A 15,440-nucleotide genomic window follows, 5' to 3' on the forward strand; every position below is an offset into this window, starting at 1 on the left:
CTAATCTCTCTAATTTTACATACGTGATCTACTCGGGAGGTATAAGTAGGGGGAAGCAATATATTCGATACCTCATCCAGAAACGCACCCTCTCGAAACCTGGCGAGCAAGCTACACCGCGATGCAGAGCGCCTCTCTTGCAGAGTCTGCCACTTGAGTTTATTAAACATCTCCGTAACACTATCACGGTTACCAAATAACCCTGTGACGAAACGCGCCGCTCTTCTTTGGATCTTCTCTATCTCCTCCGTCAGACCGATCTGGTACGGATCCCACACTGATGAGCAATACTCAAGTATAGGTCGAACGAGTGTTTTGTAAGCCACCTCCTTTGTTGATGGACTACATTTTCTAAGCACTCTCCCAATGAATCTCAACCTGGTACCCGCCTTACCAACAATTAATTTTATATGATCATTCCACTTCAAATCGTTCCGCACGCATACTCCCAGATATTTTACAGAAGTAACTGCTACCAGTGTTTGTTCCGCTATCATATAATCATACAATAAAGGATCCTTCTTTCTATGTATTCGCAATACATTACATTTGTCTATGTTAAGGGTCAGTTGCCACTCCCTGCACCAAGTGCCTATCCGCTGCAGATCTTCCTGCATTTCGCTACAATTTTCTAATGCTGCAACTTCTCTGTATACTACAGGATCATCCGCGAAAAGCCGTATGGAACTTCCGACACTATCTACTAGGTCATTTATATATATTGTGAAAAGCAATGGTCCCATAACACTCCCCTGTGGCACGCCAGAGGTTACTTTAACGTCTGTAGACGTCTCTCCATTGATAACAACATGCTGTGTTCTGTTTGCTAAAAACTCTTCAATCCAGCCACACAGCTGGTCTGATATTCCGTAGGCTCTTACTTTGTTTATCAGGCGACAGTGCGGAACTGTACCGAACGCCTTCCGGAAGTCAAGAAAAATAGCATCTACCTGGGAGCCTGTATCTAATATTTTCTGGGTCTCATGAACAAATAAAGCGAGTTGGGTCTCACACGATCGCTGTTTCCGGAATCCATGTTGATTCCTACAGAGTAGATTCTGGGTTTCCAAAAACGACATGATACTCGAGCAAAAAACATGTTCTAAAATTCTACAACAGATCGACGTCAGAGATATAGGTCTATAGTTTTGCGCATCTGCTCGACGACCCTTCTTGAAGACTGGGACTATCTGTGCTCTTTTCCAATCATTTGGAACCCTCCGTTCCTCTAGAGACTTGCGGTACACGGCTGTTAGAAGGGGGGGCAAGTTCTTTCGCGTACTCTGTGTAGAATCGAATTGGTATCCCGTCAGGTCCAGTGGACTTTCCTCTATTGAGTGATTCCAGTTGCTTTTCTATTCCTTGGACACTTATTTCGATGTCAGCCATTTTTCCGTTTGTGCGAGGATTTAGAGAAGGAACTGCAGTACGGTCTTCCTCTGTGAAACAGCTTTGGAAAAAGGTGTTTAGTATTTCAGCTTTACGCGTGTCATCCTCTGTTTCAATGCCATCATCATCCCGGAGTGTCTGGATATGCTGTTTCGAGCGACTTACTGATTTAACGTAAGACTTAAACTAACTTAACGCTAAGGACAACACACACATCCGTGCCCGAGGGAGGTTTCGAACTTCCGGCGGGAGGGGGTTTGCAGTTGCGCCCACTTTCGTCCACTCTGCTGTTCGCGCCCAGGTCGTCCACAATGTCCGCATGGCGTCGCCTCTCAACCTCAGATACCAGTTCCAGGGTCTGGGCTGCGGCCACCAATGATTCCCCGGCTGGATTTGGATATTTACGTCACCTGGGCGAAGCACCGTTCACGTTATGAACACTCATTGACACTGCTCCTTCCTGCACTTGGCGGGCACCGTCGTCTCTCCTCGCAGGAGGGAGGGGGTACAGGCTCCACAGCAACTACTTGATGGCTTTGCCATCTCTTTCCCAAAGGGGAGAAGATGCAGGATCTTTTACTATTAGCCATCTTCTGCTCCATGAAGAAGGAATACAATACCCTCACTTATACTCCGAGTGAGCTACAACGGCACACATCCTCGCCCCTTGGGTGGCCTAAATTTTAGGCGTCGTCCGTTTCCTGCACAGGCGGTTGCAATCCAGTTCGATGGTAACAGTTACGGGTAGCAAGTCAGAGCAACAACTAGTACAACGTAGCTTATTATCGCCGGAAACTCAGGACCCCGCCATTGAACGCATTACTGTCACCGTGTGGTGACATTCCAGTCGACGACAGAAGGCAAAGCCAGCGCCGGATTATTTCCCTCCGCAAGTCATGCGCCTGAAAATAGACTGACTGTGTAGCTTCATACTTACAAGGAACCCTTTGAGTGTGAGGTCGCAAAAGCCCAATGATGTTTGAGGCATTCGACGTCCCACATATTGTTTACCATGCAACCACAATATTGTCTGCTAAAGGCGGCAAGGAGCTGGACTAAAGGTATCAAATGGTGATCACAGCATGAGGCTACGGAGCATAGTTGAACAGTAACTCACAATAGTGCTACAGTGCTAGTGGTGTTGATACATAGCGGAGCTATGGCAACGATAAACAAAGCAAACATTGCATTAAACCTAGAACAATTGCCGATGTTAACATTTCGTTAGGAAAGAACCCAAGGAATTTCGCAGAGTGAGAAAAAAGTTGCAGATTAAATATTAGCATTTCTGCAAGATGAGTCAGTGGAATGTGTGGTGTCATATGCACTCGACTGAGCGGACAGTGTACATGACGAGGGCAATAATGATGATACGTGCTTAACGAGTGAAAGTGATATTGAAACAGGTGCCGAGCCTCTATTTCATCATCCTTGTCTGGCAGGGGGCGCCACAATTGCCGTCCCCAGTGAAATGTAGTAAAGCACAATCGTTGTCCAAGCAGCGGGTAATAAACATATTTACGTGTATGGAAGATCCTCCGCAGTGCAGTAACAAAACAATTATGAACATATTTCGAATACATCCGCAGCAGCATGACCGTGTAGTGAGTAAGAAAAACTACGGGTATTCAAGGGTGGGCAAGGTCCACTTGTTACAAAAACTGTTGTTTGCTGGTTTCAAGGATAATCTGTAGAATTTATAGGATATGCATGATACTGACCTACTGCGTTATGCACATCAAATTGCTCGTGGCATAGATTACAGTGATTTCAAGGGAAACAGTAGATGGTTGCATAACAGTGTTACAGAATTGGAAGACGTACAATAATGAAATTTAAAACAAAGCGTCAGTTGGACGATGCACAGCAAACTGAAGAATTTGCCCGAAAATTTGTAGATGAAATTAACTTATCCTATGGGTCAGTAAGGGATTTGTTTTCAGTTCTGACCAGTCGGGGTTTGAAGAGGAAATGCGTATGAAAGGAACCCTGGGAGTTAGAGAAACCAAGAGAGTTGTATGAAGATCAACTAACTCAATGCCTTTACGTGTTCATACACAATATGGGTGATAAACTGGCTGGAAAGTTATTTATTGTGCTGCGAGAAGTTTGAAGTGTTGTTTACTCTACGATTCTTCCTCTGTGACTGACCTTGGAAGTGCAGTAGGGAATATTTACGTCACAGCAAGCAACTATGGTATGAGCACTGCTTTTGGCCAATAGCTGCTCAAAATAACTTCTTTTGCTTGATTGCCTACGTATAAAAATAATACCCCTTTAGGGCAAATAACTCTCCTGAAAAGTGTGTGACATAACTATTCACACCACCTAGAACCAATGGACAAAGTCAACCTCTGGATGTTTGTTTTTTCCGTGCCTATCAAACATATTATCACACTATCTGCAGCTATGCCTTAAGTAATAGTTAGTTTGACGATAAGCTCCACGCGTTCGGTTGCTTGCCATCACATTTCATCATTTCTCATCACTCCGTTACACCAATACGATCCAATATGCATTCCCTAAGAGTGAATACCTAGCTAAACGTCTTGGGTGGTTTGCAATTCCCGAGGAGTTCGCTTTCGATCTTGGTGGTGCGAACCTTTGTGATCACTGTGGAGCAGCATTTTTCATTCAATGTTCATGGTGTAAGTTAATGGTTTGTTTTGAACATTTCTTGAATGTCGACGATGTCTATTTTGTGACGTGTAATACATGCATCCCATAGAAGGTTGATCTCTGGACCTACCGGACACTCACTTTCTGTTCAAATGGTTCAAATGGCTCTGAGCACTATGGGACTTAACATCTATGGTCATCAGTCCCCTAGAACTTAGAACTACTTAAACCTAACTAACCTAAGGACATCACACAACACCCAGTCATCACGAGGTCACTTTCTGTGGCCCCCGCTTGATGCACACGGTGAGTCATTAGCATCTAATATTTTTCCTCTCGTAACTGTTGACCCAACACTTTCAAATGAGCCTTACAAGAATTAACTAGCGACCTCGCACTCAAGGGGTTCTCTGTTAGACTGGCGCATGGTCTCCCAGAGCCAGTCATCGTCGGGAGTAGTGAGGCTGGGCAGTTGTGCCAACTGCTCTGCGGTTCCTCTCTCGGAGTACCTCCCGAACAGCCCTTGGCGGACTGAGTCGCAGACCTAGGTCTCGCACTGCACCTCACTGTTAGGTCTCCATCAAACACCCTCAGCAGAAAACCAGCCTGGTGGTACCTTCTCTAGCAACTCTGTAAGTAATTACCTGCTATGTGCTATGTCTTCCTGTGGCCCACTTAAACGCTACATGATGCTTGATAGCCTTATTTCTTCCTGTAGCTGTATCCCGAATAAACGTGTTATTACTTCCACGTTACATGACTGCAGTTTTATCTGTATGCACTGAAACCCAGCACGTAGCAGCATCTCCAAACGTAACAAATTACCCAACACAGTATGCCACAGTGCAGTTGCGGATTTGTTGGTTCAGAGTTCATTATCATTTGTTGACCTATCAACATGCTAATAATAAGAAACAATGATCCATTCGGAGGCGCAATATTCGGCCACGGAGAATACAAGAGCAAGTAATGAGACGCGGAGAGTTTCAGCAGGGAAACACTTACTATTACATTTGGCAGTTTATTATTTAGATGGAACGCCGAGATCTCTGTTTTAGGTAGACTAGTTTTAAGCCTCCATTTCTTATAGTACGTAAACAGTGCAGTAGAATCGTGATTGAGAACTACTGTGGCAGCAAGAGATTTGTCTCTGGTGGCCAAGGATAAAAAGTTGCTAATATACAGGGTGAGCACGAAGTCTTGCCCTGATTATAACAATGTATTACAGAATAACCGTTTGACATATTAATTTACATTTGATGCCGTTACATAGGTTAGTGTTACTAGTTTTTTTTAAGACCACTTACGGTAGTAAACCTCAACGTGTGCTCCCTTGGTAGCTCGGAAAATGTCGAGGCAGTATTCCATTTTCCACCAGTTGTTTCGTAACGTGAGTTCTGTCACAGTACTCACAGCAGCTTATATCCTAGCCTTCAGTTCGTTGACGTCAGCAATTGGCGTGACGAAGACTCTGTCCTTGATATAGCCCCAGAAAAATAAGTCAAGGGGCGTTATGTCTGGAGAGGGATTTGGACCGACCCTTCCAACCCACCGATCGGGAAATGTTTCATCCAGGAAATCACGCACTATCAAAGCCCGGAGGGGGGAGTGCTCCATCGGCTGGAAAAGTATCCATGGTTGATATTCTTCTGACTATAGGGCAATGAACTGTTGCAAAACGTCTAAGTAAATGTTAGCGCTAATGTTTTTTTCCGCGAAGAAAAACAATCCAAAAACCTTGTTATGTATGAGGCCGCACCAAACATTCGCTTTTTCGCTGTCTCGCTGTAACTGTACAGTAGCATGTGGAGACTCTGAACCCCATATATGGGCATTATGCCTATTTACCATTCCACTAGCATGAAAGGTGGATTCATCGGTGACGCATATGCGATTTAAGTAATCGTTAGCACCATCAATCCTGTTGAGAATCTCAGTTGCAAATTCAGCACGTGTCAGCAAATCATTCGGTTGCAACACCTGCACGATTTGCACTTTGTAAGCATGCAACCTAAGCCTTTCGTGGAGAATCTTCGCCACACTTGCTTGCGGTATTTGAAGTTCACGTGATGCTTGACGAGTTGATTTAGACGGACTCCGTTGAAGCGATTGCCGAACACGATCAACAGTTGCGTCACTCACACGAGGCCTGCCACTTCGAGGACGATATTCAACGCTGCCTGTTTCGTTAAACTTTGCGTACCATCGCTTTATAGATTTAACGTCAGTAGGGCAGCGTCCATAACAAGCCCGAAATTTACGCTGAACAGTGACGGGCGATTTTGTTTCGTGAAACCAAAGCACACATTGCGCTTTCTCCTGCTTCGACGCCATTTCGTCAGCAACTAACGTCGCCTAACAGACTGCGTCGGTGTTGTGGAGCACTAGCGCCATAAATTGGTCACAACTAGTAACACTAACCCATGTAACGGCGTCAAATGTAACTTATCATGTCAAACGGTTATTGTGTTATGAATTTTTATAATCAGGGCAAGACTTTGTGCTCACCCTGTCTAAGTAGACTTGAAGAACGAAATTTTTCCGCCAGACTGTGTATAAATTTGGTTTTACACTACTGACCATTAAAATTGCTACACCAAGAAGAAATGCAGATGATAAACGGATATTCATTGGACAAATATATTATACTAGAACTGACAACTGATTACATTTTCACGCATAGATCCTGAGAAATCAGTACACAGAACAACCACCTCTGGCCGTAATAATGGCCTTGATACGCCTGCGCATTGAGTCAAACAGAGCTTGGATGGCGTGTACAGGTACAGCTGCCCATGCAGCTTCAACACGATGCCACAGTTCATCAAGAGTAGTGACTGGCATATTGTGACGAACCAGTTGCTTGGCTACCATTGACCAGACGTTTTCAATTGGTGAGAGATATGGAGAATGAGCTGGCCAGGGCAGCAGTCGAACGTTTTCTGTATTCAGAAAGGCCCATACAGGACCTGCAACATGCGATCGTGCATTATCCTGCTGAAATGTAGGGTTTCGCATGGATCGAATGAAGGGTAGAGCCACGGATCGTAGCAAATCTGAAATGTAACGTCCACTGCTCCAGGTGCCGTCAATGCGAACAAGAGGTGACCGAGACGTGTAACCAATGGCACCCCATACCATCACGCCGGGTGATACGCCAGTATGGCGATGACGAATACACGCTTCCAATTTGCGTTCACCGCGATGTCGCCAAACACGGATGCGACCATCACGATGCTGTAAACAGAACCTGGATTCATCCGAAAAAATGACGTTTTGCCATTCGTGCACCCAGGTTCGTCGATGAGTAGACCATCGAAGGCGCTCCTGTCTGTGATGCAGCGTCAAGGGTAACCGCAGTCATGGTCTCCGAGCTGATCGTCCATGCTGCTGGAAACGTCGTCGAACTGTTCGTGTGTTCGTGCAGATGGCTGTTGTCTTGCAAACGTCCCCATCTGTTGACTCAGGAATCGAGACGTGGCTACACGATCCGTTACAGCCATGAGGATAAGATACCTGTCATCTCGACTGCTAGTGATACGAGGCCGCTGGGATCCAGCACGGCGTTCTGTATTACCCTCCTGAACCCATCGATTCCATATTCTTCTAACAGCCATTGGATCTCGACCAACGCGAGAAGCAATGTCGCGATATGATAAACCGCAATCGCGTTAGGCTACAATCCGACCTCTATCAAAGTTGGAAACGTGATGGTATGCATTTCTCTTCCTTACACGAGGCATCACAACAATGTTTCACCAGGCAACGCCGGTCAACTGCTGTTTGTGTAAGAGAAATCGGTTGGAAGCTTTCCTCATGTCAGCACATTGTAGGAGTCGCCACCGGCGCCAACCTTGTCTGAATGCTCTGAAAAGCTAATCTTTGCATGTCACAGCATCTTCTTCCTGTCGGTTAAATTTCGCGTCTGTAGCACGTCATCTTCGTGGTGCAGCAATTATAATGGCGAGTAGTGTATTTTTCACACTAGCGGTTTCAGGCATTGGCCTTTATCGAATGTGTCTCTTAAGAATTGCCGCCACGTGCAATTGGTAGTGTGAAAATAAAATAAATTACACACGGTCTGTTGGAAAACTATCGTTTCACAAATTTTCTGAGGCTGTGGCGCCCACGCAGAAAAAAATGATGTACGTAAACTACAAGAAGCACAGTGAGACGGTACCCTGACGAAGGTCCTCTTGAGGTAGTTGCGCCACGCTGGCTGCTGGCGCTGCTGCTGCGTCGCCCCGGACGCGCCAGCCTTGTCGGCGGAGCCCGCCCCTCCGATGGTGACCACTAGCTCGTTCAGCTCCTGCCGGATATCTTCCGGCTGCACCCAGCCTCGCAGCCAGCACAGAGCCTTCTCGGCGGCGGCCAGCCGACCCTTCCCTGCGACAGGAAGCCATTCCATTATTGTCACATTTCCCAAGGACGCACAGTTATGATGAACAGGTATCAAGGATCAGTACTGGGACCATTCTTATCTTACTACCCAGGGCGAACATTAATAAAAACCGAAAAACTGCATGGACGGATTCCTGACTGGAGATGGAGGACAAAAATGGTTCAAACGGCTCTGAGCACAATGGGACTTAACTTCTGAGGTCATCAGTCCCCTAGAACTTAGAACTACTTAAACCTAACTACCCTAAGGACATCACATACACCCATGCCCGAGGCAGGATTCGAACCTGCGACTGTAGCGGTCGCGCGGTTCCTGACTGAAGCGCATAGAACCGCTCGGCCACTCCTGCGGCAAATGGAGAAGGAGATTAATGTTTAACGTCTCGCCGACAGCGAGGTCTTTAGAGACGGAGCACAAGCTCGGATTAGGTAAGGATGGGAAAGGAAATCGGTCGTGCCCTTTCAGAGGAATCATCCAGTAATTTGCCTGAAGTGATTTAGGGAAATCACGGAGTACTTAAACCAGGATGGCTGGATGCAGATTTGAACAGTCGTCCTCCCGAATGCGAGGACAATGGGCCAACCACTGCGCCACCTCGCTCGGTAGGAAATGGAGGAACATGTGTCCGGAAATGCATCGTAGCCACGGCAGATAGCACTGACAAATGAATGTTCTCCTGACCTCGTGTCGTGTGTTCGTTGTGTTAGTGGCTGTGTGATTGACGCAGCGTACTGTAAGCAGCAGAATGGTTCGGTATTCATGTGGGGAACAAGCTGAGGCGGTGTTGGGTACAGCCAAGCAGTTGGAAGTAGTCGAGAGGCAGCACGGCTATACCAAAACAAGAACCCTCACACGCACACTAACCACATCACACAACATTTCAAACCCTCTAGGCGCTCAGTCCGGTACCGCGGGACTGCTACGGTCGCAGGTTCGAATCCTACCTCGGGCGTGGATGTGTGTGATGTCCTTAGGTTAGTTAGGTTTAAGTAGTTCTAAGTTCTAGGGGACTGATGACCACAGATGTTAAGTCCCATAGTACTCAGAGCCATTTGAACCATTTGAAGCAAACCCTTTCTTGGACGTTCGTGTGATCGTGGGTCCTTTCAGACATGCGAACGTGAGGGAAGTGGCGGGCTGTGTGTACACCAGATTTGGAGGACCGGGTTCTACAGGATATTGAGACGAACCCAAGTACAAGCTCGAGGTAAGTTGTCCGCCAATAAGCTGTAAGCCAAAGCACGATTATGTGTATTCTCCATGACAGCCGCTGCTATCCTTGCAACGAGTGCAAGCTATCAGCAGCGAATTTTCCTCTAAGGGAAGGATTTTGTCGATGGTTTTTACAACAGACCATCACAATTATGGGGTTTCTGTTATCAGCCCTCTTTACCGACGAAGCAACGTTTACCAGAACTGTCATTATCAATTTTAATAATCGTCATCTGTGGGCTACAGACAGTCCTCGGGGAATGGTTGAGGCGTCTCATCAGCATAGATTCACCATCAGTTTGTGGGCGGGGATTCTTGGTGATCACACGCTCGAACGGTTATTATTACACAGCCCCTCGACGAAGGAACGACCTGGACTTTCTGAGGAATACTCTACCAGGGCTGCTTGAGAATGTGCCTTCGGCAGTGCGACAGGTTATGTGGTTTCTGCATGACGGAGCACCGCCCCACTTCCGCATTACAGTTCGAAGACACCTCAGCCATTGGATAAAACGTGGAGGCCCTGTAGCATAAGCTACTAGGCGTGCGGACTTAACCCTTCTGGATTTTTACCTCTGGGGCCATCTGAAAGGCGTTGTGGATGCTGAACCAGTTCCTGACGTGCATACGCTTCCACAGCGTGTTCACGACACCTGGGGCGCTATTTAGAGAGAGGCGAAAAGTGCGAAAGAGTGCGGCAATCCATGATGCGACGTGTAAACGCGTGCGTTGCATGCCATGGAGGACACTTTTTCATCTGCTGTGACGTGGATGCGATGCAGCTTTGAACTGTGTTCCGGGACGGTTTCTTGTCGTTGCACGCACACTGCACATTTCCGTACACATGTTTATACGACCTTGTTTCCTCCATTTCTAGTCGGGCATCCGTCTCTACAGTTTTTCGGTTTTATTAAGGTTCGACCAATATATTAATGTATGTGGATAAAAAACCGTAAAGCAATAAGTTTAGAAGGAATTAACGCAAACTTTATTAAATATGGAGGATTATCATTACATCTTAAATTGTTATATTTGTTTAAAATACGCTGGATGCAAAAAGAGCTACCACGAAATTAGAAGAAAGCAAAAGAGGTGTCAATATATAAGAAAGGAGAAAAACATACATGTGAAAACTATGGCAGTATGAACTTACTTAGCACGGCATATAAACGTTATGCAAGAATTTTACACACGAGAATGGAAGCAATAGCCGAATGTTTACTAGTGGAAGAACAGGTCGGATTTAGAAAGGTACGATCAACAACTGATCCAGTTTTGATTTTATGACTGGTTATTTAAAAGCAGTGAGAGTTTAACAAAGTGACTCCTATTGCTTGTACAGATTTTGAGAAGGCTCTCGATAATGTGGTCCAGGAAAGATTAAGGAAAATAATAAAGCACGGAAGTTAACCTTTACAGCTCATATCAGCTACCAAAGTTCTGTATACAAAAAATATCGGCAATCTTAGATATGAAATGCTTGTATACAGTACCAATACAAATAAATAAAGGGGTGAGACAAGTCTGTAGATTATCCCCTGCCCTGTTCAATATATAAATTGACGGTGCAGTTCGCTGGCGGAATTCTAGAACGAACGGTGGGGTAAAATTAGAAAAATTCGTTAAAGCTTCGTTAAAGATTCCTATATGGTGATGACTTGGCAGTGATGTTTTCAAGAGTAGATGATCTACAAAAAGGAAACTATGAACTAAATAAAATATGTATAGAATGTACAACGAAGCATCAAAGAAACTGGTGTAGGCATGCGTATTCATATACACAGATATGTAAACAGGCAGAATACGGCGGCAGGACATTTATATAAGACAATAAGTGTCTGACGCAGGTCTTAGAACGGTTACAGCTGCTACAGTGGTAGGTTATCAAGATTTAAGTGAGTTTGAATGTGGTGTTACAGTCGGCGCACGAGCAATGGGTCACAGCATCTCTGAGGTAGCGATGAAGTGGAGATTTCACGAGTACCGTGAACATCACATCTCCGATATCGCTGCGGTCGGATAAAGATCCTGCAAGGACGGGACCAACGACAACTGATGAGAATCGTTCAACGTTACAGACGTGGAACCCTTCCGCAAATTGCTGCAGATTTCATTGCTGAGCCATCAACAAGTGTCAGCGTACGAACCATTGAATGAAACATAATCGATATGGGCTTTCGGAGCCGAAGGCCCATTCGTGGACCCTTGATGACTGCACGACACAAAGCTTTACCCCTCGCCTGGACCCGTCAAACTGACATTGGACTATTGATGACTGGAAACATGTTGCCTGGTCGGCCGAGTCTCGTCTCAAATTCTATCGGATGGACATGTACGGGTATGGAGACTTCGTCATGAATCCATGGACTCTGCATGTCAGCAGGGGACTGTTCAAGCTGGTGTAGGCTGTGTAATGGTGTGGGGTGTGTGCAGTTGAGTGGTTTGGGACCGCTGATACGTCTAGATACGACGTATCTAGAGGTACGTGAGAATCCTGTCTGACCACCTGCATCCATTCATGCCCGTTGTGCATTCCGACGGACTTGGGCAATTCCAGCAGAGGAATGCGACACCCCACACGTCCGGAATTTCCACAGAGTGGCTCCAGGAACACTCTTCCGAGTTTAAACATGTCCACTGGTCATCAGACCCCCTAGACATTAACGTTATTGAGCATGTCTGGGATGCCTTGCAACGTACTGTTCAGAAGAGATTTTTAACCCCTCGTACTATTACGAATTTCTGTACAGCCCTGCAGGATTCATGGTGTCACTTCCCTCCACTACTTCAGACATTAGTTGAGTCCATGCCACTTCGTGTTGCTGCACTTCTGCGGGCTCGCGGGGCAATACACGATATTAGGCAGGTGTACCAGTTTCTTAGACTCTTCAGTGTAATATGAAAATATCTTCTAGTAAACGTAAGTTAACGGCATTTTATGGCAAAACTAAGATACATAGTTAATGAGAAAACAATTGAACAGGTGAAATATTTTAACTATCTTGGATGTAAAATATCGCATAAATACGAAGAACAAAAGGGGATTAAGTAGAATGGCTTTGGAAGTATCTGTGGAACAATTAACAAAACTTTAAAAAGCATAAAACAAGGAAAGAAGCGTGACTGAAATGTTATAAAACAGTTGAGTTGCCAAGCCTGTTCTATGAAAGTGGGTCGTGGATACTGAATAAAATAAAAGGAATGCAATTACAGCGAATACAGAGAGATTTTTGTACAGCTGGGCAGGTATGTAAAATAATAGTTGAAATACGAAATCAAAATATCGGAAAGGAGTTGAAAATCTGGAGTGTGAAAGAAAAATTGAATGAACAAAAAAAAAAAAAAAAAAAAAAAAAGACATAGAATGAGCATCTACAGATGTTTGGTATGTGGGGCGCTCAACTGCGCGATCATCAGCGCCCGTACAAATTCCCAATCTTTACGCTGCCCAATTTTTGTACACAGTCCAATCTAACCACTGTCACGAATGGTGATGATGATGATGATGAAGTAATGGGGACAACAAAGACACCCTGTCCCCGGGCAGAGAAAATCCCAACCCGGTCGGGAATCGAACCCGAGACCCCGTGACCAGAGGCTGTACCGCTAGCCACTTATTTTTTTGGAATTTGTAATATTTGGTCGTAGTGGACGTCACATGATATCTGTTGAAGTTCGTTGTTAATCCTTTCACACAGTTTTCTTTATTACAGAGGCCAGCCAGCTCTCTGACCGAACACGCTGAGCTACCGCTTCGGCAACACTAGACCACGAGCTGCGGACATGAGCATCTAGAGATTATCAAGTCAAGGATCCTATGAACATGTGTCTGCAAATGGATGGTGTGCGTGCAACAACAAATAGTCCCGTAACACAGTATAGACCTGCACCGAATCCAGGTCACAACAGATGTTCAAAGTGGCCTCCGTCGGAAGCAATGCACGCAGTTATCATAATACACATAATCGTACTTTGGTGTGCGCCATGCTGGCAGCCACTTGCCTGGAGATTGTGCTACGGTTCGTGTCAATCTCCCGTGCAACCTGGTCCTCCAAATCTGGAATACACACAGTCCGCCACTTCCCTGAACGTTCGTCTGTCTGAAAGGATCCATGATCATACAAAAGCCCAAAACAGCCGTTAAATGTTGTATGATGTGGTCAGTGTGCGTGTGAGGGTATTTGTTTTGGTATAGCTGTGCTGACTCTCGAACGTTTCCATCTGCTTGGCAGTACACAAACACCATCTCGACTTGTTCCCGACATTCTGGTGCCTACAATACGCTGCGTCAATAACACAGCCTGCAGCACACAAGGAACACACGGCACGTGGTCAGAGGAACTTTCATTCGTCAGCGCCATCTACCGTGGCAACGCTGCATTTCCTGACGCATGTTCATAGGACCTTTTTTCCTCCATTTCCGGTCAGGAATCCGTCCCTGCAGTTTGTAAGTTTTATTAATGTTGATCTTGTACACCGACGACTTTGAATTAAACCTAAGAGCAATTCCAGCAATCCCGTGCACCAACCACCCAGTATGTAAACGCTGACTTACTTGCCTTTTTACAGTAAACAAAGAATGTAGACTTGAAAAGTAACCCATCTAAAACAAAAGCAGTTTCAGTTGTTAAAGGCTTATAATGCCTCATTTCAGATGATTACTTACTCCTCCACACCTGAACTGTACAGAATCAGTTTTTTCTTCTTCTGCTAAGAACTTGGGATAGTTCTGGACCATTTCTTAGTGATCTGTAAGAATGTGTCGGCGTCTTTCAATTCAGAAATATAAAGTAGTATTTTAGATCGAGCTGGATAAATAACTCGGAGAATCGTCGGGACATCTAGTTCTTGATTATGGTGATACTTTTTTTCAAGGACTTTCATATGGGAGCTCATGCCAAATGCAAATGGCGAGAAACGCTTGTATGAGCTTTATCTGTGACTTTCGTTTTTTCGACCATATAACTCCAGTCTATGAATAATTCTCAAGGCTGCGTGCAGGTAAAAGTACAGACTATCACACCTTCTGGTTACTCTGCCGTCTGCTAAATCATTGCGCACTTTTTTTGAATCTTCAACTCCAACACTACTCTCTGAGCAGCACAGCAGAAATACTCGTCTTCAGCAAAGCAGAAGCTCTCTATACCAGTTCATAACACAGCAAATCCTCCCCCCTCCCCTCCACACTCTTGTGTACAAATTTCTCTACGGAACAGTATGAGATTTCTTAACAGTTACTATCTCTGTTGAGTTATTCTTCTTCTCTGTCTTTGCCCTTTCATTTCTGATGATATTAAACACGGCTTCAAAAGTGCTAAACTAATTAATATTATGGTTCTTCTTAATCTTTGCTATTATTATTTTCCAGTTATTCTCATGAAAGTCAGTCTTCTTGCAGTTATATTCTGTACACTATTTTTATGTAAATCTCAGATATGTACTATTAATTTCAAAGACTATATTGCCTCGTCTTCAGGTATCTGTTGGACGTGCGTCATGAATCGAATGCCGAAGTATTGTAACTGTCCGTCCATCAAGGGGGGAATCTATAATGCGTCTGTCATAGAGTTGGATAGTTCGTGTCCAAGACACTCTACTCTCTGCGTCGAAACGAATGAACAGATGGGGAGGAAATTTATAAAAGAGTAGAGGTCAGCTGTCCATGTTTTATGCTTCAGCAAAAATTTTAACGGTACATGGCGTACTGATAAGTATTCTAGGGTATCGATTACGCTTGCGACTGAGTACTTTATTTGAAAAGAAAAATGGAAGATAAAACGCCTTACTATCAAGAAAATGACGGATATGTTGTGATGAT

The 15,440-nt window shown here is 45.0% G+C and overlaps 1 protein-coding gene across 2 annotated transcripts in view; it reads right to left on the minus strand.

The window, feature by feature from the left end:
- Positions 1-15,440, minus strand: part of LOC126482332 (uncharacterized) — a 652,552-nt gene that overhangs the window by 204,973 nt on the left and 432,139 nt on the right. For both annotated transcript variants that reach the window (XM_050106392.1, XM_050106393.1), the window contains exon 8: positions 8,189-8,394. In XM_050106392.1, the coding sequence (XP_049962349.1) occupies positions 8,189-8,394 (206 nt within the window). The remainder of the gene's footprint in view (positions 1-8,188; positions 8,395-15,440) is intronic.

This window comes from Schistocerca serialis, chromosome 5, assembly GCF_023864345.2.
Source record: "Schistocerca serialis cubense isolate TAMUIC-IGC-003099 chromosome 5, iqSchSeri2.2, whole genome shotgun sequence".
NCBI lineage: Eukaryota > Metazoa > Arthropoda > Insecta > Orthoptera > Acrididae > Schistocerca > Schistocerca serialis.